This window comes from Lissotriton helveticus, chromosome 11 (genome assembly GCF_964261635.1).
Source record: "Lissotriton helveticus chromosome 11, aLisHel1.1, whole genome shotgun sequence".
Classification (NCBI taxonomy): domain Eukaryota; kingdom Metazoa; phylum Chordata; class Amphibia; order Caudata; family Salamandridae; genus Lissotriton; species Lissotriton helveticus.
The window spans coordinates 553,035,785-553,060,687 of NC_136072.1; the positions used below are offsets into that span (position 1 = coordinate 553,035,785).

Sequence of the window (24,903 nt, forward strand, 5' to 3'; positions counted from 1 at the left end):
TGACAAAGATCAATGGCTCCACGACCGACCCCAGGAACTTCCTCTCAATCGGGATTTAGACCACTCGGGTTTTGCACGTCGAGCAGCATGGAGCTTGAGGGATCAGTCCCTCAAGGATTTGGGGTGAATGGCGCGACAATCGATGCAGGTCTTGACATCGTGATCGCTTTCAAGGCACCAGAGACAGATAAGGTGCGGGTCTGCCACCAACATTTGATGGTGGCAGGCGCCAAAGGGCTTGAAGCACAAGTTACTACTTGTGTACCGATATATCTGTAAGAGACATTAGTTAGTGATAGATTCCTTACCTTAGAATATCCCCAGGCGTCAGACTGGATCCGGAAACTTTTGCGGATCCGTGTCCGTCGCCGGCGTCGGGATGTCGTCGCCGGAGTACTTAGACGCCGCCCTCGCGCGCTGACGTCAGTTCTTATACATAGCTTTTCCACGCCAGAAACGCAGAGCCATGATAAAAACCAACACTGGTGCCATGAAACTAGGGCCCTGAAAGGGGATGACCTTAACCCTAGATATCGGTTCGCAGAACGGGGAGGATGGGTGGGGCGGTAAGGAATCTATCACTAACTAATGTCTCTTACAGATATATCGTTACACAAGTAGTAACTTGTGCATCTGAAAGAGACACGTTAGTGATAGATTCCTTACCTTAGAATAGATACCCCAGCAATACCAACCCCGGTGGTGGGTCTGCGAACCAATAATCACACCAGAAAGTTCTGGAGGACGGAACGGCCAAAGAAGCCATCCCTCCAGACTTGGCTGTCCAGGCAGTAGTGTCTTGCAAACGTGTGCAGTGAGGCCCACGTAGCTGCCTGACATATGTCCTGCAAGGGGACTCCCCGGCCTAGGGCAGTGGTAGCCGCCGTGTCCCGAGTGAAATGGGCCCTCAGCCCAACAGGAGGTTCCTTCTTGGCCAAAAGTAGCACGTTTTGATGCACAGCACGACACACCGAGAGATGGTCCGTTTGTGCACCGCCCGTCCCTTTTTAGCGCCCACGTAACCAACTAAGAGTTGGTCATCCACCCGGTACTGGCGTGTGCGATCCAGATAGTATGAGAGCACGTTTTGGGTCCAGACGGTGGAGCCTCTCTTCCTCTTTCGAGGGATGCGGAGGCGGAAAGAAGGTGCGCAAGGTGATGGACTGCCCGATGTGGAAGGCTGTGACTACCTTGGGCAGGAAAGAGGGTCTTGTCCACAACACAACCTTGTTCGGATGGACCGAAAGGAAAGGAGGTTTAGAGGAAAGAGCCTGGAGCTCACACACTCTCCTGGCAGAGGTGATGGCAACCAGGAAAGCAGTCTTAAGTGTAAGAAGACGGAGAGGACAGTTATGAAGCGTCTCAAAAGGAGCGCACATCAGGTAAGTTAGAACCAGGTTCAAGTCCCATTGGGGCATCACGAAAGGAACAGGGGGGTACATATGAGTGATGCTCTTCAAGAATCTGTTAACCACATGGCTGCTTGATAGTTTCCCCTGCTCTTCTGGACAGCAATGAAAACGGGTGTGGTCATGACGAGCTCAGCTCGTCATGAGCACCTGAGAGGTAAATGCCATGACGAGCTGAGCTTGTCATGAGCATGGAAGGGGCTAACAATCGGGGACTTGAACAAAGAAGGCTGATCAGGTAGCCTCAAGAAGGCGGAAAGGGCAGAAAGGTAGCCCTTGATAGTGCCCAGAGCAGAGCCCTGCTGGGCAAGAGAAAGAAGGAAGAGGAGAACCTCAAAAAGGGGGGCAGAGAGTGGATCCACAGCCTTTGCTGTGCACCATGCCACAAATCTGTTCCACTTGCAGGCGTATACCGACTTTGTGGAGGGACGCCTGGCTGCCAGAATGACATTACAGACTTCAGGAGGCAAGTCAAATGGCCTCAGCTGCCGCCGCTCAATCTCCAAGCATGGAGGTGGAGACTGGACAGGTTCGGGTGGAGGACCGTCCCCTGCTGCTGCGACAGAAGGTCCTCCTGAAGAGGCAGACGAATCGGGGGATCGACAGACATGCTGAGTAGCTCTGGATACCAATATCTTCGAGCCCAGTCCGGAACCACAAGGATAACCTGGGCCCGGTCGCGCCTGATCTTTTTCAGCACTCTGGGCAGAAGTGGCATAGGCGGAAAGACGTTCAACAGACCGCAACTCCACTCGCGACGGAAAGCGTCTCCGAGCAGGGTGCCGCCTTGGAAATTCCATCACGCAGAACTGATGACATTGCGCGTTCTCTTCTGTGGCGAATAGATCTAACCAAAGCTCTCCCCACTGCTGAAAGAGGCCTTGCGCCACGTCTGAGTTCAGACGCCATTCGTGATCCATCATGCCCGGCGGCTGAGCTCGTCCGCCCTGGCGTTCAGGGAACCTGCCAGGTGTTGAACCACCAGGGTCACGCCCTGATGTTCCAGCCATTGCCAGAGGCGCGGAGCCTCCTGGCATAGGGTCCACGACCCCACCCCGCCTTGTTTGTTGCAGTACCACATGGTGGTGGTGTTGTCCGTGAACACCTGCACTACACTCCCTCGGACAGAAGGGAGGAATGCCTTCAGTGCAATTCGGATCGCCCGCAGCTCCAGAAGGTTGATGTGGAGCCGGGACTCAGCCGGAGACCAGAGGCCTCTGATCTCCGCCTCTCCCATGTGGCCCCCCAGCCCTGGAGGGATGTGTCCGTCACAACTATGTGCTCCGGTTGGGGTAGGGAGAGGGATCTGCCGCTGACCCAATGACCCAGCCACCACTGCAACTGTCTTGCAGTGCCCTCTGAGATCAAGACATGGTCGGACAAGTTGCCCTGCTGCTGGGCCCACTGAAACTTCAGGTCCCACTGCAGAGCCCGCATCCGGCACCGGGCGTGATGCACCAGAAGGATGCAGGAGGCCATCAGCCCCAGAAGTCGCAGCATCAACCTGACCGAGACTCGGGATAAAGGCTGAATGATCGGAATCAGTGCCTGAATATCCCGAACCCGCTGTTCGGGAGGATAAACCCGAAACTGCGCCGAGTCTAAAACCGCTCCGATGAAGAGGAGCTTCTGAGAGGGACACAGGTGTGACTTCGGCACATTGATGGAGAACCCCAGCAGGTGCAGGAGGTCGGCCGTAGTCTGGAGGTGGCTGACGACTGTCTGGGGCGAGCCCGCCTTCAACAACCAGTCGTCGAGGTAGGGGAAGACTGAAACCCCTAACCTGCACAGAAGAGCTGCGACCACCGCCATCACTTTCGTGAACACCCGTGGGGCACTGGTATGGCCGAAGGGGAGCACGGTAAACTGAAAGTGCTTGTGGCCTACCGTGAACCGCAGGTAACGCCGGTGGGCGGGCAGGACGGGGATGTGGAAATAGGCATCCTGCAAGTCCAATGCTACCATCCTGTCTCCTGGATCTAGGGCAGCTAAGACCTGAGCCAAAGTCAGCATCTTGAACTTCTCCTTCCGGAGGAAGCCGTTGACGTTCCGTAGGTCCAAGATAGGACGTAGGCCCCCTTTGCCCTTCTTGGGTACCAGAAAGTAGTGGGAGTAACAACCACACCCTACTTCTGGCCCAGGATTGCACTCGATGGCCCCCTTGGCCAAGAGGGCCGTAACTTCCTCTTGCAGAAGTTTCAAGTGATCCCCCGACACGCGGTGGTATTGAGGTGGCATGGCTGGAGGGGCGCCTCGAAGGGGAGGGAGTAGCCCCTTCGGACGATTTGCAGCACCCACCTGTCCGAAGTGACAGTGCGCCAGTGGTGGTGGTGATGGCGGACCCTGCCCCCCACTGGCGTCACATGGGCCTGAAAGGATGGACTAGGAAGGTTTTGAGGCGGATGCTGCAGGGGCAGGTGTGGACTGGCCTCGCCGTTGTCCCCTACCGCCACCACAGTGGTTTCCACACCCGCTGTAGGAGAGTAGGGCCTGCTTCCTATGGTCACCCCCACTTTTTGCTTTTGCTTCACTGGTTTTCGACTTAGATGTGGCTGTGGGCCTGCTAATCAGACCCACAGCCCAGATGCACTCTCTCTAAATTCACACCATGTACTCTAGGTACATCCACAATTGGGAATTGGTTCACGTTATCAGCCCCTGTAGAAGTGTACCCTAGGTACTCAGGGCATAGGTGTAACCAAGGCCTACCATGGGCTGCAGCATGTATTATGCCACCCCTGGCTGGCCACTCAAACTGACACAACTGGCTGATCACTCAGCTGGGGTAAGGTCGTGTAATCACCCCTTGCTTAGGTATAGTATTCCTATATCTACCCTTAAATATAGACACACAGTAACCTATAAGTCACTCCTATGGCAGGCCTTAACAATCCTGGAGGCTGAGTGCTTGGTTATGTGTGAGATGGTGCATGAGCTGAGCCTGTCTGCAGCTTTCGGAACCATGTCCTTATAGCTGTTCTATGATATCGCCATACTAAATACCCTTTAGTGCATTATAATCCTCGCGGTTGAATGCTAACTTTGGTTTGGCTTTATCTAAACATGTCGTGTAAGGTGTCATACACTTTGGAATACTACCCCCTCGCCAATTCTGGCGACGGGGGTAGCATTCCACCCTTCTAGAGGGAGAAGACATGTTAGTTCTGGCTATCTCGGTTAAAGTTAACCAGAGCCGCAGCGTCACAAAATGGACGCTGCTGCCACAGACACAAGTCTGACCTACTGCTGCTGGGAGTCCTTCCAGTCACGGAGGTTTGGACAATAGGTTTCCTGCCTGGAGAGGTGCGAGCACCACCCCAGACAGGACTTTGTGTATTGGGACAGGGAGGGCTGAATAGAAACAGACACTGTCTGGGGCACACTAGGTGCTCCATGCATACCCCAGTTCAAACCGGTTGCTGGGGCACTCCAGCCCCAGCTCTGGCGCGAAACTGGACAAAGGAAAGGGGGTGTAACCACCCCCCTTCCTGATCCCACCCATAGGAGGGACCTAGTGAGTAAACCAGCCCCCTTTAGTTGTATAAAGGTAGGAGCTGACCCAGGAGACTTTAGATTTATCCTGATATCGACTTGAAACGAAACTCTGGACCCTTCGACATTCACCCGAGCTGAAGACTGAAGAATCTCCCTTGTGGACAAGGAGTGACCACCCTGGGCAACCAGGCACCATCCAGCAACTCAACGGCTTGCATTGTCCCGGTTCCCGCCGGAACCCGAGCACAGAGCCCGACAAGACTTCGAATCCCGGACTTCTCTGACCCCACTGCACAACTCCAGCACAGCTGTGCCCCGTGGAAGACGTCGGAACCCGTGGAACCAGGCAACTTGGAAAGTCTTTAACTTGCTAACAGCGCAGCTCCTGAGGTATCCTCGAAGCTGTGCACTGGGGACTGAGACACCCCGACACCGAGCTCCACCTGCACCGAAGACCAGCCCTCCACACTCCACGAGACCCGCGTGGGGCCATTCTGCTTGTGTTCTGCTCGATGTGTTGTCCGGTTGCTGGCCAGTTGGCTAGTAGCCCTGTGACGACGATCCTTTTGAAAATCCATCGCTGGTCTGGTTGCTCCAGACTGGCATTTGCTTCCCTGAAAAGGTGAAGTACCTCAGACCCTCCTGGTCTGCACCAGAAGCTCTTTGTGTATCCTGCGTGGGTTGCCTTTGCTTAGGCTTGTTGGCTCCAATCTTGAAGTCGACCCCTCCATCTGCGAGAACCTTCGTGGGACAGCTCCTCTCCAGCACCTGGTCGTCCTCGACGCCTCCTGGTCCGCGTGGCTGCAACGACAAGCTTCACGACAGCACCCGATTGCTCCTCGACGACGTCTGGTTCCTTCCTGGTTCCACCCGGTCACTGGCTAGTGACCTAGACTCTGTCCCCTCTGCTTTCAGGTCTCCATCTTCGATCCACCCGGACATCTTCCTCCTGGTCGCCTGCAGCCTCTTCTTCCGAGGCTCCATAGGAATCAACGAGAAAACCCGACACACTTTGACACCTATGCACCCGCAGCCCGTGGGTGAGGTAACGCGAGTACTTCGGTGCTCCTGTAGGGATTGACTATCCTAGTGTCCTGTTTTGTTAGCTGTACATTCCTAGTTAGACCGGAAGTGTCCTAAATCTTTAATTACTTACCTTCTAAGTTCCCATTGACTTTTCTATTGACTCTCGCGTGAGTGTACTGACACTGCACGCGCCGCCTGTAGGACTCTTAACCTAAGGGTCAGATAGTGTAGCCCCAGCGATCCTCTAGGCCCTAGGCCTTTCCTTTTTCCGAGTTGTGGTTCTTATACCACTTACTTAGTATATGGTTTTACGCGCCCCTAGGGCCTAACTGTAAATTGTGCTATTTAAAGTGTTTCCAAGAGTAACTTGTTATGTGCTTTGGCCTCTGATCTCATAAAGGGTTCAGAGGAGTGTGTTAGTAAATAAATACATATATATTTTATATATATATCCTGTGTGGTGCCCTTTCATTTGATATTCAAGGGGTTACACATGGTAAAACAGCTGGCTTTACACGCCCTCAAGAGTCTTTTAGCCTAAGACTGTTCTGTCCACGCTACCACTAGGATAGCTGGTCTATAAGGTTGACTTACAACCATCACCATAAGGATTGTTTGGACTGGTGCAAGGTGCTCACTAGAATAGTGAACATCATATATCAGGCCAACTTCTCACACCCGCCACCGTGCTGGATGGAAGTCTGCGGCCCGTGGCTGGCAGGACGTGTGGGGCGCCACGAAAGGGGCGAAAGGCAGCCGATTGCTGGCACGGGGTCGAGAGGCCCAAGGACTTGGCCGTAACCCTGGAGTCCTTAAAGCGCTCAAGCGCATGGTCTGCCTTGTCGCCAAAGAGGCGACGGCCATCAAACGGAATGTCCATAAGGGTGTTTTGGACATCAGCCGAAAAGCTGGCGGACCTCAACCAGGCGTGCCGACGAATCGCCACCGTCGTTGCCATCGCTCTGCCCAGTGAGTCCGTGGTATCCAGCCCACACCGGATGGAATACCGCGCTGCATCTCGACCCTCCGCAAGGGCTTGGGCGAATTTAGTCCGGACCTTCTCCGGACATTGTGGCAGCACATCCGCGACCGTGTCCCACAGAGAGTGGGTGTAACGGCCCAAGAGGCATGCGGTGTTGACTGACCGCAATCCCAAACGCAGGGAGGAGAACACCTTCTTCCCGTATTGTTCATACACCTCTTGGATTCCCGATCGGGGGGAGCCTCCGGGAATGCGGTCTGGGAGTTAGAGGCCTGGATAACCAGACTCTCGGGAGTGGGGTGGGTGAACAGGAAGCAAGGGTCGCCCGGAGCCGGGCGGTGGCGCCTGGCCACGTTCCTGTCTACAGGCGGACCTATAGCGGGCTTGGACCAAGTGCCCAGAAGAACGTCTGACAAGGCCTCATTAAACGGCAGCAGAGGCTCGGCCGAGCTTGCCTGCGGCTTAAGGACCTCAGTGAGGAGGTTAGTTCTCACAGCCGCGACGGGGAGCTCGAGGCCCAAGGCCTTGGCAGCCCGCGTCAGCACCACACTATAGGCAGCCCCCTCCTCCGTAGCCACGGTAGGAGGGGAGACAAAACCAGTGTCGGGCGAAGTGTCCAGACCACTGGCCTCCCCAAGCTCACCTGTCCAGTCCTGAGAAAACTGGCACTCCCGTGCCAGAGGGTCCTCGGACCCCTCCCAATCCCCCTCGTCACCCATCGCCTGGTATTCAGGTGCAAAGGATGGGGCAGGGTCATAGAAATAGAAATCTCCCATCGGCGTTGAATGCGGCGCCGAGCGGCGAGGCCGGACCCGAATCGAGGGTAGGACCAGGGACGGCGTCGTCCAGGGACTGCGTCGTCCTGGGACGGCGCCGGGGGCGACACCCTGGGGGACGGCGCCGGCGAGGTCGTAAGGTCGACCGGCGACGGCCCGGGTCCGGAACCGGACCCGGCGGGACCCTGCGGCGTTGGGACGGAAGTCGCCAACGGCGCCAAAGCACCTGACGGCGCTGGGGCCGAAGCACCCGGCCCGCGTTGGGACCCAGTCGGGACCGCTGAGCCCGAAGGCGCCGCGGAACCCGACGGAGGAGTGAGCGACCTCATGACCATGAGGAAGGCCTCGATCTCCTCCGGCGTCGCGTCCTGCTCAGGGACCGGCGGGTGTGGAGCAGGCCGCGACGCCTGCGGCTCCGCCGGAGGCGCCCGAAACCCCGGCCGCGTCGCGCGAGCGTCGGGGGGGGAGTCGGAAGAGCGATGACGCCTCTTCGACTTCTTGTGCCTCTTACCTGAGGACTTCGAGCCCGAAGACTGGTGACGACTCCCGGAGCTATGATGACTCTGACCCCGCGACTGGTCCCTCGACCTCCTCGCGGACCGGGACCTTGAGCAGCGCGGGGCCGACTGCCGGAGCTAGAGTCGCTTGCGGGACCGCTCCAGTCTAGCTTTGGACGTCAGGGCCCGGCAGTCTGAGGAGGACTTGTCGTCGTGGTCCGGGCCCAGACAGTGAAGGCACCGGCGAAGGGGGTCAGTAACCGACATCAGTCGGTTGCAGTCGACGCAGGGTTTGAACCCGGGCATCCCTACCGGCACCGTCGGAGTCGAGAGACTTGGAAAATGATCAAAAAGGATCGAAAAAGTTAGTCAAAAATTTACTAAGGGTACCACTTTTTCCGGATCTGCGCTTGCTGGCGCGGAAAAAAGAAGAACTGACGTCAGCGCGCGAGGGCGGCGTCTAAGTACTCCGGCGACGTCATCCCGGCGCCAATGACGCAGACGACGGATGCGGAGCCGCAGACGACGCCTACCGACGCGCAAGGGTACTACTACACAAAAGTTTCCGGATCCAGTCTGACGCCTGGGGATATTCTAAGGTAAGGAATCTATCACTAACGTGTCTCTTTCAGATTCCAGCCTTCCTCGTGGACATCCCTGTCATACCAGGAGACAAACCTCGAACAAACTTTTACAAAAGTAATAAAAAAAGAAAAGGGTCAGTCAAAAATGAATGTGGGTTGCTCTCTCTGGACCAGGAACACAATAACGGACGCCAGTGCACGGGGATGGTGCCTTTGTAGGAACTACGCACATCACTTCCGGCACGAACAACGCCGCCACTTGGAGCCCAACAGTGCCTCCTACTGGTGCGCAGAGGTACTGCTCACGAAAAAGTGCTGTATCCGGGGTGACGTCTGAGAATAATTCTAAGGTAAGGGATATGCGGCTAGAAGTCTCTATCAGATATTATGAAATTACATTAGCCAGCATCATACTACACCACAACACACTATACTGTGCCCTAAAAACCTACTAGACTGCCTCATGGCATTTGATACAACACACTACTCACTACATCTTGCCATCTGACACCATATGATCCAACAGCACATGGCAACATATCTTAGCAAATCGGTCAAATTACACATGACATAATGCAGTAATTTGGAAGGTTTTTATGGACCCATGTCATATTTTTGGGAAATCCATTCAGGGTACATTTATACCCAACCCATTTGTACAGTCTGCGGCTACCATAACAGTAGGAAATGGTTACTTACTGGTAGTCCTGGTTCTGCATTGTTGCGATCTTCACTGAAGTCATACACTTTAGAATAATTCCTTCTTTGTATGATAACTGGAATAAAGTTCAATGTAAATATAAAAATATCTATAGACATTATATCGAGGCTGAAGAGTCCAGAGTGCCCATTTGGGAGGTGCGCCCTCCAAAGTCTAGCAAAGTCGATGATTTGTTTTTAAACTTTAGACTGCATTGAATATTCCCTTTCCCAAAAACTTTATTGCAGAAACCCTAAATTCAAAACTGCAGTGTTTGGTTTAGCAGGATAATTGGACCTGGAGTCTGCTAAACATCTTTAGTTTGCAAGGTTGTACCTTTTGGGTTTTTGCAACATCTCTCAACAGGTGTAGGGACTGCCGCTGAGGATCTCAGTTTTTTGGAGCACCTTGGAATCAGAAGCATTGGGGAAAACCAAACAGTAATTTTCTTGACCAACTCATGAAAATACCTTGGGCAACTGGTGTTTTGAGCAGTGCGAAGTCATATACTTCTGGGAAACCCTAGTGGAAGAAGATGTCTTGAACAATTTCAGTGTCCTTGGCCCATTTGTGGTTGTCCTCAAACAACCTGCTTCGTAGATAAGCCTGTTGATTCTGCACCCCAAGGAGATGAACTGATGTGACTAAAATGTTTGTGGCGAAGAACCACATCCAAACATTCAGCACCACCAGAGACAACGTCTTGATCTAGTAGTTCGCTGGAACAGTACAATATGGTGATGTTTTCTGTTTGCACTGGAGCACAATTAATTTTCAGACATGGCAACAAGGCCTCTAGAATGAGGAGCACTGCTCTGACCTCCAGGAAGGTGATGTGATTATACATCTCCTTTAATGTTACCATGCCTTGCACTAATAAGTTGCATAGGTGTGCTCCCTGCCCTAAAACAGAGGCATCCATTACAACTACTTATGATGCGAACTCCCTAGGAAAGGCACTCCTAGCAGAAGGTTGGTTCCTCTGCACCACTCAAACAGGCCTTGTCGCACCAATTTTGACAGTTTGTCTTTCATCCTAATTGCTTTCTCTTTCTGTCTGTTGGTTTTCTAGGCACTGTTGAAGCAGGCTGTATTTGTAGTCTTGCATTTGGGACAATAGAGATTCAGGCACTGTTGAATTCAGGATCAAGGATATATTGAGAGCTGCTTGAATCATAGATTATTAGAGGTAATAACATTTCTCTCAAATGGCGAACACTTCTCCATGTCTATAGTGGCTCATAAGTAAACAACAGTCTCTATTAGATGACATTTTAATACTGATTTTAAGACTCAGTGTAGTAGGGAGATTGTGATCAACAGGTTGTTCACTAACGTGACCTTGTTGCTGGCATTTAAAAGCTAATCTTCTAGGTATAGATATGTAAAGATTTTTTGATGTGGGCCGCTACAACTGCCATACATTTGGAGGAGGTTTGTGGTGCAGACGTGAGAGAGGGAACGATTTTACCATATACACACCCTGGGACATTCTTATCACTTAGCTAGCATGAACCCCTATGTAGGCCCTTCTGTTCAAAATTATAGGCCTTGGTTAGATTGGCCAGAGTACTGCCATTTTCTGTAAAGTAAGCAGAAAGCAGGTCTGATCAAGATTGTATTCAGCCCCACCGACTGCGAGGCTTCTCGCTCCTGTTTAGAGCCCCCACCCCACTTGTGTGCTAAAGTTCAACTTCCACTCTATTCTTTCGACATACAGAGGGCCACATTCTCAAACTGTGTATGAGAAAAGGGGAACTTCGCCCCTCAGCTATGTCAAGCTGGAGTGATGGATGTGGCAACAGGTTGTACAGATTGGTACATACACACATAAATATAATCCCTTTGTGCAGTAAAACGCTTTTTCTGTTAACCAAAGCAGATTTACAATAAACTTCTAGTCAACAAGGCATGACCTTTAGTCTAGCATACGTGCCACGGTTACGAGAAGGGCTGCATTTTGAATGTATGGATGGGAAAAGTACAAGGTAGACCGTAAATGACGCAAATAGGTTACGTGGCATGGGGTGGCGCGAGATGACGTTACCATAGACTTCTCACCGCCTTAAAACATATAAAAAGGAGGTTCACAAAGACCTCTTTAAACTACTCCTCGTCTGTACATAAGTGTCAGACAGTAAGTTTTTCCCAAGGGTTACTCAAGAACCCTTGTACATGTACTTTAAATGTGCTGCTTTATTTTATACTCTGCAATATAAAATGTTAGACTTGCTATATACTCTTTAACCATGCTTTTTCCTTATTGCATTTGAAGTGTTTAACTTGTAATTGCAGGATTTCTCACTTATAGGCAGATGAGTATTCCCAGATAAAATGTACTTTGCTTTTTAAATGCATTTCTGCCACAAATGATAAATGTGTCTTTAAGGTTTTAGACTCTTTCTCTCTGGCAGTTTAGAAGCTTGTATTGAGTAAATGCAATGTTCAGTAAAAACAATCTGGTCCACGAGGCTATCTGAGAATGCGGAGCACTGGATCCAGAACTAATGTGATTTTCATGCCTTTATATTAAAGTTTTATGAAGTTGCATCTTCTTAATAAAACTGTTAACCTTTCAGCTTCGGTTTCCACGGCTCACATATCTGTTTTCTCTATATTTAGAGCAAGGACACCCCGGTACAAATTAAGGTGCCTCTTTGTCCCTACTCACTCTCATGATCATCCCAGCACAGGCTTTCTGAGCCGCTGCGCCCAGCCCCTTGACCTTCTGCCCCATAATAAATCTCCCTCTAACAGACGTCAGAGTAAAGTGGTGAAATGTGTATTATACATGTGCTTTTTTCTATCACAAAATGGAGAAACTCCCTCTGCTGTTTTTTGATACTAGGATGTGAAAATATGCATCTTAAAGGAACATCCACTTCACTTTCTGAAATGAGGAATGATAACTAGGAGAATCTTTCTTCCCTGATCCATTTGTTGGCTAGACTCTGGATGCATCTGAAGAACGTCTTCTGACCACACTTCCTGAACAAGGAGTGCTTTGAAAAGATGCAATTCCCATTCTGTGGGCTGGGAACATGTTCTAATGCTCTCTCTTTCAGCAAAGTAGCCTTCCTATTGTGTAGATTGACCAGATCTAACTTTGGCATCGATAGGTGGAAAAGAAGGCAGGGTTGCTGTGAAACAGAATATCCTTCTCAAACAACAGTCATCACCCACTTGTTGATTGTAATGTTTTGCCACTCTTGGAGATATAGAGATGGACAACCTGCACCAGAGTGGTGGACAGTGGGGGGGGGATACGGGAGGTGGCGCTCTTCCAATCCAAATGCTTTAAGAAGTACTGCTTCATAATTTATAGGGAGCACATCTTGTTCAAATCGTAGGTTTGAAACTGGCAACTGGGCAACCAGTTTCTGAATTGTGAGACGTGAGACACAGCCATGATGGATCATGGAGATCAAATTGCTTACCTTCTATAACAATATATCTGTAAGAGACACAGATTAGTTATAGATTCCTTACATTGTGAATTACCCCTAGGCGTCAGACTGGATCAAGAGAATTTTTTCATCGGCAGTACCCCTGCGCATTGAAAGGTGGTGTCGGTCGGCTCCGCGTTCATCGTTGGCGTCGTGGTCGCTGCGATGACGTTGCGGCAGCTACTTAGACGCCGCCCTCGTGCGCGGAGGTCAGTTCTTACACGTCTTTCCACGCCAGAAGCGCAGAGCCATGCAAGACACTAACCACTGGTGCACAAAACTGGGGCCCTCAAGGGAAATACTTAACCTTAGAAGTCAGTTTGCAGAATGGGGAAGATGGGTGGGACGGTAAGAAATCTATAACTAATCTATGTCTCGTACAGATATATCGTTACCAAAGGTAAGTAACTTGTTCATCTGAAAGAGACAATTAATTATAGATTCCTTACCTTGTGAATTGATAACCCAGCAATAGCAACCCAAGAGGTGGGTATGCGAACCAAGTTCACACCAGAAAGTCCTGAAGAACAGAACGGCCAAAGATGCCGCCTCCCACAATATTACAGTATAAGTTTTGATTTTAATTTAATTTTCTAGATTCCACTGTGTCATGGCTTTGATGTCAGTGTGTGTCTTTGTTCTTCTTTACAGGATTCGTCTATTTTTCCTGTGACATCTTTTCAAACCTTGAAGGCACAGGACCATGTAGGTTGTATTGAATCCAACCACATACATTGAATTATTGGACACTTGTGCATATATTTTTTTAATTTTTATATATATATTTTTCCACAACTTTTTGCAGTAGTGATAAAATATCTAGGTCCTGAGGAAGTCTGAGATCATATTTTGATCAACGCGGCTGAAACATGTAGACCTGTTTTTTTTTTAACTGATGCAGTTATTTGTTCTAAGCCGCATACGCACTGCTTTTATATTTGACATCAGGATAGATCGTATTAAAGTTTTTTCCTTCCTGGTAGCCAATTTTAAATCACTTTTTCACGTTATCACTGCACACACTGCTGCCATCATCCAAAACATTATCTATATTGCTTCGCTTCTAGTGGATTCTAGTAGATCCTAGTCTTGATCACTGAAAACATCCCTGAGCTCCTCCCTCCCAGGGAGGGGGTTGTAGCCCTTGGTTGGACCAGGTTTTGTAATCAAGAGGAGATCCCAGATGATAAAGCATGCCACTTTGGTGGGTGATGGGATTCCGTCTTCTATAAAGGACTCCCCTCAGAATTAAGAGGGACGTATAAACCTGTACTGTATGTGCTCTTGAGCTTGTTGAAGCGGAGTTAGACCTGCAGATTCTTTTGGTTTGTCAGAGTCATCCCTGCCTCAAGTGAACCAGTCGTTAATAGGTACCAGTTGCGCTACCAGATAATAGGGTGCTGAGGCTTTTATAGATTGTCATAGGGGCTGAGTTATTATTCTAAAACTATCACGTCAAGTGAAGATGAGAAGAGGAGGTCAGGTATGGAGGAACCACATGCAAGAACTAAGAAGGGGACAATGTAGCTTTGGGGGGAAAGTACAAGTTACTTACCTTCGGTAACTATGTATCTGGTAGAGACCATTCTAGCCGCAGATTCCTTCACATAGAATTACTCCCAGGCGTGAGACTGGATCCGAAAACTTTTTTGCCACAGCATCCCTGCGCGCCGGGGGCAGGACGACATCATGCGACTCCGCCCAGGCGTCGTCCGCACACGTGATGTCAGCGAGGTCACATAAGACTACGTCAGTTTTCTTCGGGGAACTTTTCCGCACCACAATGCGGAACCACCAGATAAACTGTGGAAGCATGGGAACAGTGTGCGAAAAGCAGAAAATTTGGAAAGAAACGGTGACTAACAACACCACCCACAGTAGTGTCAACACCGCAGAACCCAAGGCAGGGAAAGAAGAAGGAACGAGTAGAGCCCTGCGCAACCACCCTGGCAGCACATAGACAGCCTCCCACCCCTGTGCCCCGGAGGCAAGGAACATGCGTAAGGTCATGGTACCCGTAGGAAACCCACCACCCCCATCCTGAGCAAGGAAGGGGACCAGTCCCAAAACAGACAGAGACAACAAACCTCCAAGCCACCCCAACATAAAGGGCAACCACCCAGAAGGGACAAGGGCAAGACCTGGCCAGATGACCCTTAATCAGAGGATAGCAATGGAAGGAAAAAAGGAGAGGGAGGACAGGGATAGAAAGCAATCCCCCCCCAAACCTGGAGTAGCCAGAGCAGCAGGGCACCGACACACCGGGACCCCATCCTCCAAGAACCAAAGGAGAATGAACCGCCCCCAGACGGGGTCTCCCGTCAAGAACAAAGAAGGCACTCACAGGAGATACAGCCCCCCACCGGGAGGCGAGAACCGAAGACCAACCCAAGGGTCCGCGCAGAATAGGAGAGGAAGGGCGGGCCGTGAAGGAATCTGCGGCTAGAATAGTCTCTACCAGATACATCGTTACCGAAGGTAAGTAACTCGTACATCTGATAGAGACTACTAGCCGCAGATTCCTTCACGTAGAATAGATACCCTAGCAATACCACCTGGGAAGGAGGGTCTGTAAAAGGACCCCACCAGCCAATACAGAACAGAAGGCCCCACAGGGAACCAGATCCATGGACCAGGTAGAACCTCGTCCCTGTCAGGCAAAGCGAACCCCCCCAAGCAGACCCCCACTGACCGCAAAAGGATATAGGAGGGAGAAGAAGGCTAAAGAGGAACCAAGGGCAAGGTCAGAGAGGCCGATGCACCCCACTTCCCCACAAGGCAACACAGCTCCCGTCCAATGCCAAGACAGGAAGGGAGGAAGAAGAAGAAGCCGCCTAGAAGACCCAAGGAAGCGAGGGAAAAGAAGGCGAACCCGCTCCAGATGGAGAACAACCTGCCAGCCAGAACAGCGCTGGCAGTCAAAAGCCACCAGAAGCAAGAAGAACAGCCTGAGGCCCCAGGGAGGCCGAGTAGGCGGCGCCTAGCAAGGGTGAACATAGGATCATTCCAGACCTCAGGGCAGAAGCAGGGAGAGGAAGAGATGCCCTGGCACACCACTACGAGTGGCTGCGCACACGACCTCCAGGAGCAAAGGCAACCTACATAAACGCCATGGAGAACAGGCACCCGAAGGCGACCAGAGCCCTCCAGCAGAGTGCAAGCCATATGACAGCTACCACTACCCCACCTAGGGTACGATTAGTCCCAAAATACGGGAACCCTCTTTGGAAGAACTTCCGCAGCAGAGGAAAAACAAAAGAGCCACGGGGAAAAAAACACCCCCGCGAAAGGCTTGACAAACATCCCAAGCAAAGCAGAAGGCCTAATCTCAGGGTCAAGTCTGCAAACAATTCCAGCAGAACACACACACATAATCAACAAAAGGGGCCGTCCAGCAGCCAACAATGCCAAAGTCCCAAGGAAGGACGCAAATGGCCAGAAAACACACTCCACAGCCAGAACAACCGACCTAAGGCCCAGAATCAACCCGACTCAGGAGTCACTGAAGAGGGGACGGAGGAGGAGGAGGGTAAGGCGGAGGAGGAGAAGGGTAAGGCGGAGGGAGCCCTGCCCAGAGCCTCTGGATGGCGGAGTCGGCCGGGGCATGGAACAACAGGTTGCCATCAAACAGAAGGTCGATGAGTTGCTCCCGAATATTCTCAGGGAATACTCTATCCCGAAGCAAAGCATGGTGACGGAGAGCGACCGAGGAACCCATGCCCGGCCCAGCACCTCTGAGATGTCCAGAGCAGATCGGAGAATAAGCACTGCAAGCTCCCGGCCATGCCTTAAATCCACCTGACCACCCTCCTGGGACGCTGCGGATCCCAGAAACTCAGCCAAGTCCCACAAACAGAAGGAGGCCCTAGCCAGCAAACACAAGGTGTTAAGGGCCCGCAGGGCAGAGCTGGTCGAGGCGAACATGCTGCGCCCCCAAGCGTCCAGCCAGCGGGCCTCTCGGCATGGCAGAGTCAATAGCGGCGGCAGGGAGGGAAGAGCAGTTCACAAAAGAGGACTGGAGGCAGAGGGGTGGAGGGAAAGGCACACCAGGTCACGCGGCGCCGGGAGGTGCCGGTGCAGAAGATGTTGAGGCACCGGGTCCCCTGAGGCAGGGCGCCTCCAAGCCCGAGTCAAGGAAGAGAGAAGGGAAGCTTCAAAGGGAAGTAAGATTTGTCTCCCACCAGAGCCCTGGTGGAGGACCTCCAATAGATGGTCCACCGGAAAGTGAGCCACCGGGTCACCCATGCGCAGGATGCCCACAGCCGTGGACACCGCATGAGCGAAGGCTGCACCCGTCTCCGTAGGGCCCGAGGTGGAGAAAGCAACTCCTCTGTGGGCGACGGCTGCAAACTAAGGCGGCTGTCCCCGAGGTCAAGCGGGACGGGCAAGGGCCAGACCTGGAGGTCAGAAGGAGCCGAGGAACGAGGGACCTGCGACTCTTCGGACGAACACCTCTGCCTCAGGAAGGGCGGGACCTGCCCTTCGACAAAGGTGAAAAAGTCACCACACGGCGACCAGTCTCCGGGGAGGACGACACCAATATACAGCCTGCCTCCGGAGAAGAAGGAGCGTCCGAAGACGAATCTGCGGTACGACCCCTGCACGGAGCCGTAGAGTCCGCAGCCTGAGGCAGGTTGTCGGCACCATCTGGCATCGCCGGACAAGGTTCTTCCAAGTCACCCTGCACCGGAGCAGAGACCGGGGTGAAGCTGGAGTCAAACCCGCCCTGGGGCGGCGCCGGAACAGCGCCGACACGACCCCCGCCAAAGCAGCCACCTGCGTGGGGGAACGAGACCGGCCTGGGGAGTGACACAAAGCCCTCCGCCAGCCGCGGCCCAGAATGAGGCAGAGATCGCTCAGCAACCCACGTGACGGTGCCAGGGACGATCCAACCTCCGACTCGCCCTCCGATGAGGCAGCTGCCCTTGGGGAGGGACGAGAGGGGCCCGGGAAGGGACGAGGGGTCCTCAACCGGCCTCGAGCCAGAGCGGGACGAGGAGGGTCCACCGACCCTCGTGGCACGGTCCAGCTGTTGCCGGCGCCGTAGCGGTGTCACCTCGGCCTTAGACAGGACCACCTGGACTGAGCGGGTCGCATCCCCGAGCCCCGGTGACCTCCCGCGACACCACAGGGACTCCCGCAGGAGTTTGCGGCGATGCAGAGATGCTGTGGCCGGAAGGAGGTGCCCCGGAGGAGCCGCACCCCAACAGTACCACATCCTCCAAGCCTGGATCCGAACCAGTTGGCGCCGGGGCCGGAGTCACCGGTGGTGCCGTGGAGGGCCCTGCGCAAGGCAAGGGGTCCGCCGACGCCCCAGGAGGGGAAGAAGGAGGAGACGCCAGCGAGGCTGCGTATGTCTCCATTTGGACTCTCGACGCCCCAACACCGGGAAACGGTGGATAGGACAACACGCGGGCCGCATCACACGCAGAGAGTCCACGTCCCTGGCCGGCCGGAAACCAGCCCCCGGGGACAAACTGCGACACTTACCCACCGGGGAGCGATGCTCACGTGACATCGGAGAAGGGCGTGGATGACGACCACGGCCGTATCTGAAGCTCTCCGTAGCAAGCAGACCGAGGGGAGGACGTCGACCTGGAGAGACGCGCTGAGAGAAGTTTCATCCGGCGCTCCCGCCGCGACTTCGGCTCAAATTGTTGACAGGCCTCACAATCAGTGGTGCTGTGATCTTCCCCCAAACACCACATATAAATGAGATGCGGGTCCGTCGCCAACATAAGACGCCCACAAAACGTACAAGTTTTGAAGCCTGAAGGCATTCGCACACTGTTCCACCAAAAAGAAATGGAAGAAAAAGGGGCCCTAAACAGGCCCAAGCAAGAACCGGATCCACGTTGCACGCAGAAAAGGAAACAACTGACGTAGGCGCGCTGGGGCGGGTCTTATGTGACCTCGCTGACGTAACGTGCACGGACAACGCCTGGGCGAAGTCGAGTGATGTCGTCCCGGCGCGCAGGGATGCTGTGGCAAAAAAGTTTCCGGATCCGGTCTCACGCCTGGGAGTAATTCTACATGAAGGAATCTGCGGCTAGTAGTCTCTATCAGATAGAATTATTAACTGTGCCCTATCACCAAAATTGTAAACCACTCCTACAAATTGTTCTTTGCAGATCACCACATAAAGGAATTGCTACAGTCTCGGCTATGAACAGGAAGGTGCATACAAACAGAGAAACCTTTGGTTTTAGAAGTGAAGTATGCCTAAACATGGAAGATGATGTAACTGCTGAGCAGGCAGTTAACCTGTGTGTTCAACTACTAAATTATGATTCAGGGTCACCATATGGAGCATTCACACTTTATTAAACTATTGAAATCCAATAAAAGAACATGCATTCTGCATGTTTGTTAAATACAGCAACACTTGTAGTAAAAGATAACTTTTGTACTCCGCTAGCATGGAGGGCAGATCGCCTCAAATGTGTTTTTACCTGGTGCCACAACCAGTGGCGTTGGAACAATTTTCAGATTGGGGACGCTGCCATCAATATGACATTGTTGAACTCATAGGGATTGTGAAAAGTCCAAATTTTGCACAAATAACAAGTGAAGCAAATGATCTACGCCCATTCAGCATGAGCGTGGTAAAGGTGCAGTATTTAGCTGGTGGTGAACTTTGAATTACACGGTCTCCAATATATTACTAAACCATAGTATGACAGTTCACTGTCATTTACAGACAGAACATTTTCCATTGGAAGGGCCACTACTGTTGCACCTACTGCTACTAATAAAACTATAGCCACAAACAATAATGCGTGGGAATCAGATGTCAGCGAATATCTGTGATTTGGACATCACCTCTGTTTACATCACACTAAAATTACCATAAAAGTGCTTCTTTGTACGTTCCTGCGTGCTGACAAATTTTGAAATTTTTGTATAATTCATCTATAGGTATTTAAATTGTGTTGTTAGAAAAAAACTGCAAACCTTCAGTCTTTCATTTCACACTAGCAAAACAGTGACATTAACTTTACAAAATTCTCTCACTCTGCAATCAGAGAAAGAAAATCAAACACCAGTCTCCACGTTAAAAGAGTAAGCAGCAATTTGTCACAAGACATCCCCTGAGATTTGGTCTCGGTCTTGGAGCGCACTGTAAATGTGACAAGATAAAAACTAAATTTAAAAGACATTTATTGTTCATTCACCTTCCGAACTACGGCATTGTTATTTTGGGGGTGTTGCAGCAGCCCAGTACCTCTACTTCCAGCGCCAATGGCCACAACCAATAATACTGCAACTAGTCACTCACAGCTCCAACTGTGAGTACGGAAAAAATGTAATGGTTTGGCTACATTCTGTAAAAGTAATATATTGGCCAGACCAAAATATATGTTTTTTCCTGCCTCCAAGATGAAAACAAAAAATGTACCTGTTTTGAGGGGGACTTTAACCATTCTCTTTCTTACCTTGCTCTATATCACGAAGGGCAAAAAGGCCAACTCTGACATCTCCATTTACTGTCCATTTCTGCGTTTCACAATTAGGATTACAGCTGTGGTTCATAAAACGAGAATAGTTTCCCTTCGGCCCAGCATCAATGATCCGGTCCTTTAGTACAAAGAAAAATACATAACAGTATGTAAAGAAAAAAGGTTAGTTTTCCTTAAGGACTTGTATTATTTGATGTCAAATAACTGTATTTGCGGTTAATAACCTTCATAGCAAAATACATGACGAGCACTTTGCTTGAATTACGTGTAAATCAGTGAGGACGTTCAGGAAAAAGTGGGAGTCTTGGAAGGATGAAATAACCATTAAATTGATCCTGCTACTACGAATCCCTTACTCTTTCACTCCCTGACTTTGCGCTGTGAACATAAACGACTTATGTAACATTTTGTGGTGTGCTGTTTACATGCAAGGCCGTGTGTGTGCCTCATCCATGGGGACTTTCTGCCCACACCCCTACTCCTCACACCTATATCAGATATGTTTGATAAACAAGTGGCAATCACGGTTAGTTTTTTAGTCGACACCTTAAGAATTGGCAGAGGAGGTTTTAGTGGGAGAGAGCTTAGGGACAAAAAGTAAAACAATCACCATAAAAATAACTAAGTTCGGACACTCGCCCTTTGAGGCAGTCCCTCAAATTCATATTATGCTTCACAGTCAGACACATATGGTCATCGATGAAAGTTTGCCCACATTACCTCAATATTTAGACCCTTATGTTCGCTACCAAATTCAAGCAAGAATCAATCTTAGAATAGGCTGCCTTGGGGGAGAAGCCAAGATGGCAGCCTGAGCGGATACATAATCCGCGTACTTTCAGGCTAGCGCCACCAACAACAGGGTGCCGAATGCTGAAGCTCCAGATGGCGAGCTTCTCAAATGGACTGCGGGCCAACGAGAAGAAGCTTGAATAGCACATGGCCCAGTTAGCTGCGATTCGCTCTTTTGAGGCACCCGCGGGCCAGACAAAGCAATGCAGTCGTGGAGGAGTGAATTTATCCTAATTGGGACTCTTGGCACGGGGGTAGAGGGGGCACTGTAAAAAACATCAAAGAAAACTATATTCCAGATATGGAATATAGTTCCTCTGTAAAATAACTATTTAATATAGCCTGAAAGAAGCTTTCACAGACACTGCGACTAGATGATTGAATGCCACAAGCGGAAAAACATTGAGCAATGCTGAGAAGATAACTTAAAGACGACTTGGACAGTACTATAGGCCTAGATGGATGACCGGGATGATTTTCGATGCCTTTCAAATTTGAAACCTTGAGAACAGATATTGACTCGCAGGGGACGAGGACGCTAGATCTGTAAACTAAAATTGGAAACCATGACTCAGCACCCCAAGCTACGAAACAATAACTGGAAAGGCTCGCAACAGCCTATGTAAATGAACATGCTGGTGGAAAGACTTCGAAATCACTCATGCAGCAAGACTGAGTCAGCAGGGGCCTCCAGGAGGGAGCAAGGATCGTGACCTAGAGGCATATGTAATGTGGCTGTGTTCTTCCCTCCTGAGTGTTGCACGTGAGCTTTCTAAAATGGATAGAGTACATCGATTTGAACCAAGGAGAGCGCCACCTGACCAATGCCTCAGAGACATACTGGCTAAAAACGCTACTACTTTACCACAAAGGAAAAGATAACAAAATACGCGCAAAGCAGAGGAGATGTCCCTCTCTAACAATTGTTCAGCCAAAATGTTCCAAGATGTCTCTTCAGGAAAACGTTACAGAATAAACAACTCTTCCATCCCAGCACTGACAAACTCAGAAGCAGCGGGACAAGGTAAAGGTGGACCTTTACATTTGTTATTCTGTTTGAAAAAGACAATCAAATGAACCACATGTCAGACAAAGTGGTCACCGCAGCATATTGAGACTAAACCTTACAGATAAAGCAGCTAGAGTCGTGTCTCAAATCAAATCCAGTCAAACCAGTTCATATCACCCCATGGTGGGGCATCAATGAAATAAAACTATATCTCAACACTGTTAAGAAACGTGAGGAGGTGAGGCTACAGCAAATTAAATGATTCTTGAACTAAATCTTCTTGGATAAAGAATATGGTGATCATCATCAAACTTCTTTATTCGATTTTAAAAAGTAAAATCATAAAAGTTAAACACAATAAAAATACATTCCATATAAATATAAATCAGGTAAAATACTGTATACACTGGGAGTGGTTAAGAACTGGAGAAACAGTAAAGCAGGTCTCACTGGATTAAAATTCATGTTCTTCAAGAGTTGAGTATATATTTGATACACAAATGGTTGTATTTCGAGCAGACCAGGACTATGTGCAAAGTGTCATTAATAGAAACATTATCACAGTCACACACAAGGAGCCTAGAGTCTTTAAAACAACCATGATTAAAAGGCACAAGCCGCGAGAATAAATGAAGTCTAAAGAATGTCAGCAGTCGTCACTGGTGACGGGAAATGTCCTAGGTAAAATACGGCTCCAAGCCGCTAACAGTTTTCACTAAAAGTGCGTGATGTGCTGAAAGCTTGTTCGGAGCAAAAGGCTCTCGATCTGCAGTTATCTTATCTCTAAACGTTTCTTTGACCCATCTTTTATCAGTTTGAACAATGCCACTTGGATCATGATAAAGTTCTGGTCTCCCTAAGCTTTCCACTGAGGCACACATAAGTCAGCCAAGGGATCAGAAAAGAGTTATCCAGGTTCATGCAATCTTACATGATCAACCTGTTGAAGCCTAGCTCATCTTGACATGATCAACCGATTGACGCCTAGCTCACCTTTGATAGATCGATACCAAAACATGCACTCGAGCTATGAAGCCTTTTAGAGAGCGAAAAAACTGATATTTGTTTCTTTACCGAAACGTGGCTCCATAGCCAAACCTCACCAGATATACTTATCGCATTCCCTCAGGAATATCATCTGATTAGGCTGGATAGAGAAGGAAACCACGGAGGTGGCATTGCAGTAGCAGCTAAAGCCCCCATTGAGATCACCTTACAAGAATCTTTTTCCAACCCTTACTCGAAATTCTGATTATTAATATGAAGTTTAACAGGGTAGCTTTTGGGAGAGTAGCCTTAGTATATAGGCCCCCTGGTGCCAAGTCCAAATTTGTTAATTGTCTTCTAGAAACAATAGCCTCACACGTATTAGCAACCAATAATTTTATCTTACTAGGAGATTTTAATCATCATGCTGAACTATCCTTAGATCCCGATACCAGCCACCTGATTAACACCATGGAAACCTTGGGTCTAACTCAAAGGGAAACAGGACCAACACACCAGGCCGGGCACACCCTGGATCTGATCTTCACCAATCTGCCTAACTTAATCAATGAAGGCCTGCTCCCCATGATCTGGACTGATCACTTTCTTTTAAAATTTAGTTTTCCTAAACCCAATGGGATGATCTTTAGAAACTATAAAAATATAACAGTCCTAGTGCGACCGTGGCGAAAAATGACTTCGGAGGCCTTCCTGACTCGTTTTAAACCTCTCACAGAACAATCAAACAATGTTGAACAAATGTTAACCCAGCTAGAAACCTCCATCGGGGAAACGCTGGACAAAATAATACCTGAAACCAGTGTGAATGTGAAAACCATTGCGGCCCCCTGGTTCACTGCTGACCTAAAAAAAGAAAAGCTGATCAGCAGATCTGCAGAACGCCAGTGGAGAAAAATGAAAACAAGGGAGGACCGGGAGAATTACAAACAGGCTCACTCCAATTATATAAAAAATATAAAAGCGGTGAAAAAACTATCTTAGGCAAAGAATAAATAAAGCGGTCCACTCTAGTATAGAATTCTATAAAATACTGAAGGAATTCACTGCCCCCCAGGTAGAACACTCAGTATTTATTCCCGCAGTGGAATGGGCAAACTCTTTGTCTTCCTATTTTGATAATAAAATTAAGCTGATCTATTCTGCATTTCCGGACACTAGCCAAGACTCATCACCACTTGTTGATGACGATCCCTCGCTCAAATTCACTATCAATGTAGCCTCGGATACGCCATATCTCACAGAATTTGATCCCATCACCCCCTCTGAAGCTCTTGAAGGCCTTAGGAAAATTAAATCCGGCTCTTCCTCTGACCTTTTGTCTCCCCGTAACTGCTCGGAGATACTCCCGCTATTGGCTAGCTCTCTTACTAGCATCTTTAACACCTCCTTTGAGCTAGCCCTAATACCCAGAAGCTGGAAGCACGCCCTGGTCAAACCCATTTTAAAAAAGACATCCAGCGACCCCACCCTCCCGACTAACTATCAACCTATTTCTCTACTGCTCTATTTTGGGGAGGTATTAGAATATTTGGTGAACAAGCGTCTCACTACCCACATTGAAACGCATGAGCTCCTGGACCCCTCTCAGTCGGGGTTCAGAGGCGCTCATGGCACTGAGACAGCTGTAATGGAGATTGTGGACAATATTAGACTCACCCTACATAAAGGCGATTCCGCAATTTTTGTTCTATTGGATCTATCGGCTGCTTTTGACACCAT

General features: G+C 50.0%; 1 protein-coding gene across 2 annotated transcripts in view; it reads right to left on the minus strand.

Annotated features, from left to right (window-relative positions):
- Positions 1 to 24,903, minus strand: part of NSD3 (nuclear receptor binding SET domain protein 3) — a 1,711,795-nt gene that overhangs the window by 117,209 nt on the left and 1,569,683 nt on the right. For both annotated transcript variants that reach the window (XM_078666314.1, XM_078666313.1), the window contains one exon: positions 20,352 to 20,493. In XM_078666314.1, coding sequence (XP_078522440.1) covers positions 20,352 to 20,493 — 142 coding nt within the window. The remainder of the gene's footprint in view (positions 1 to 20,351; positions 20,494 to 24,903) is intronic.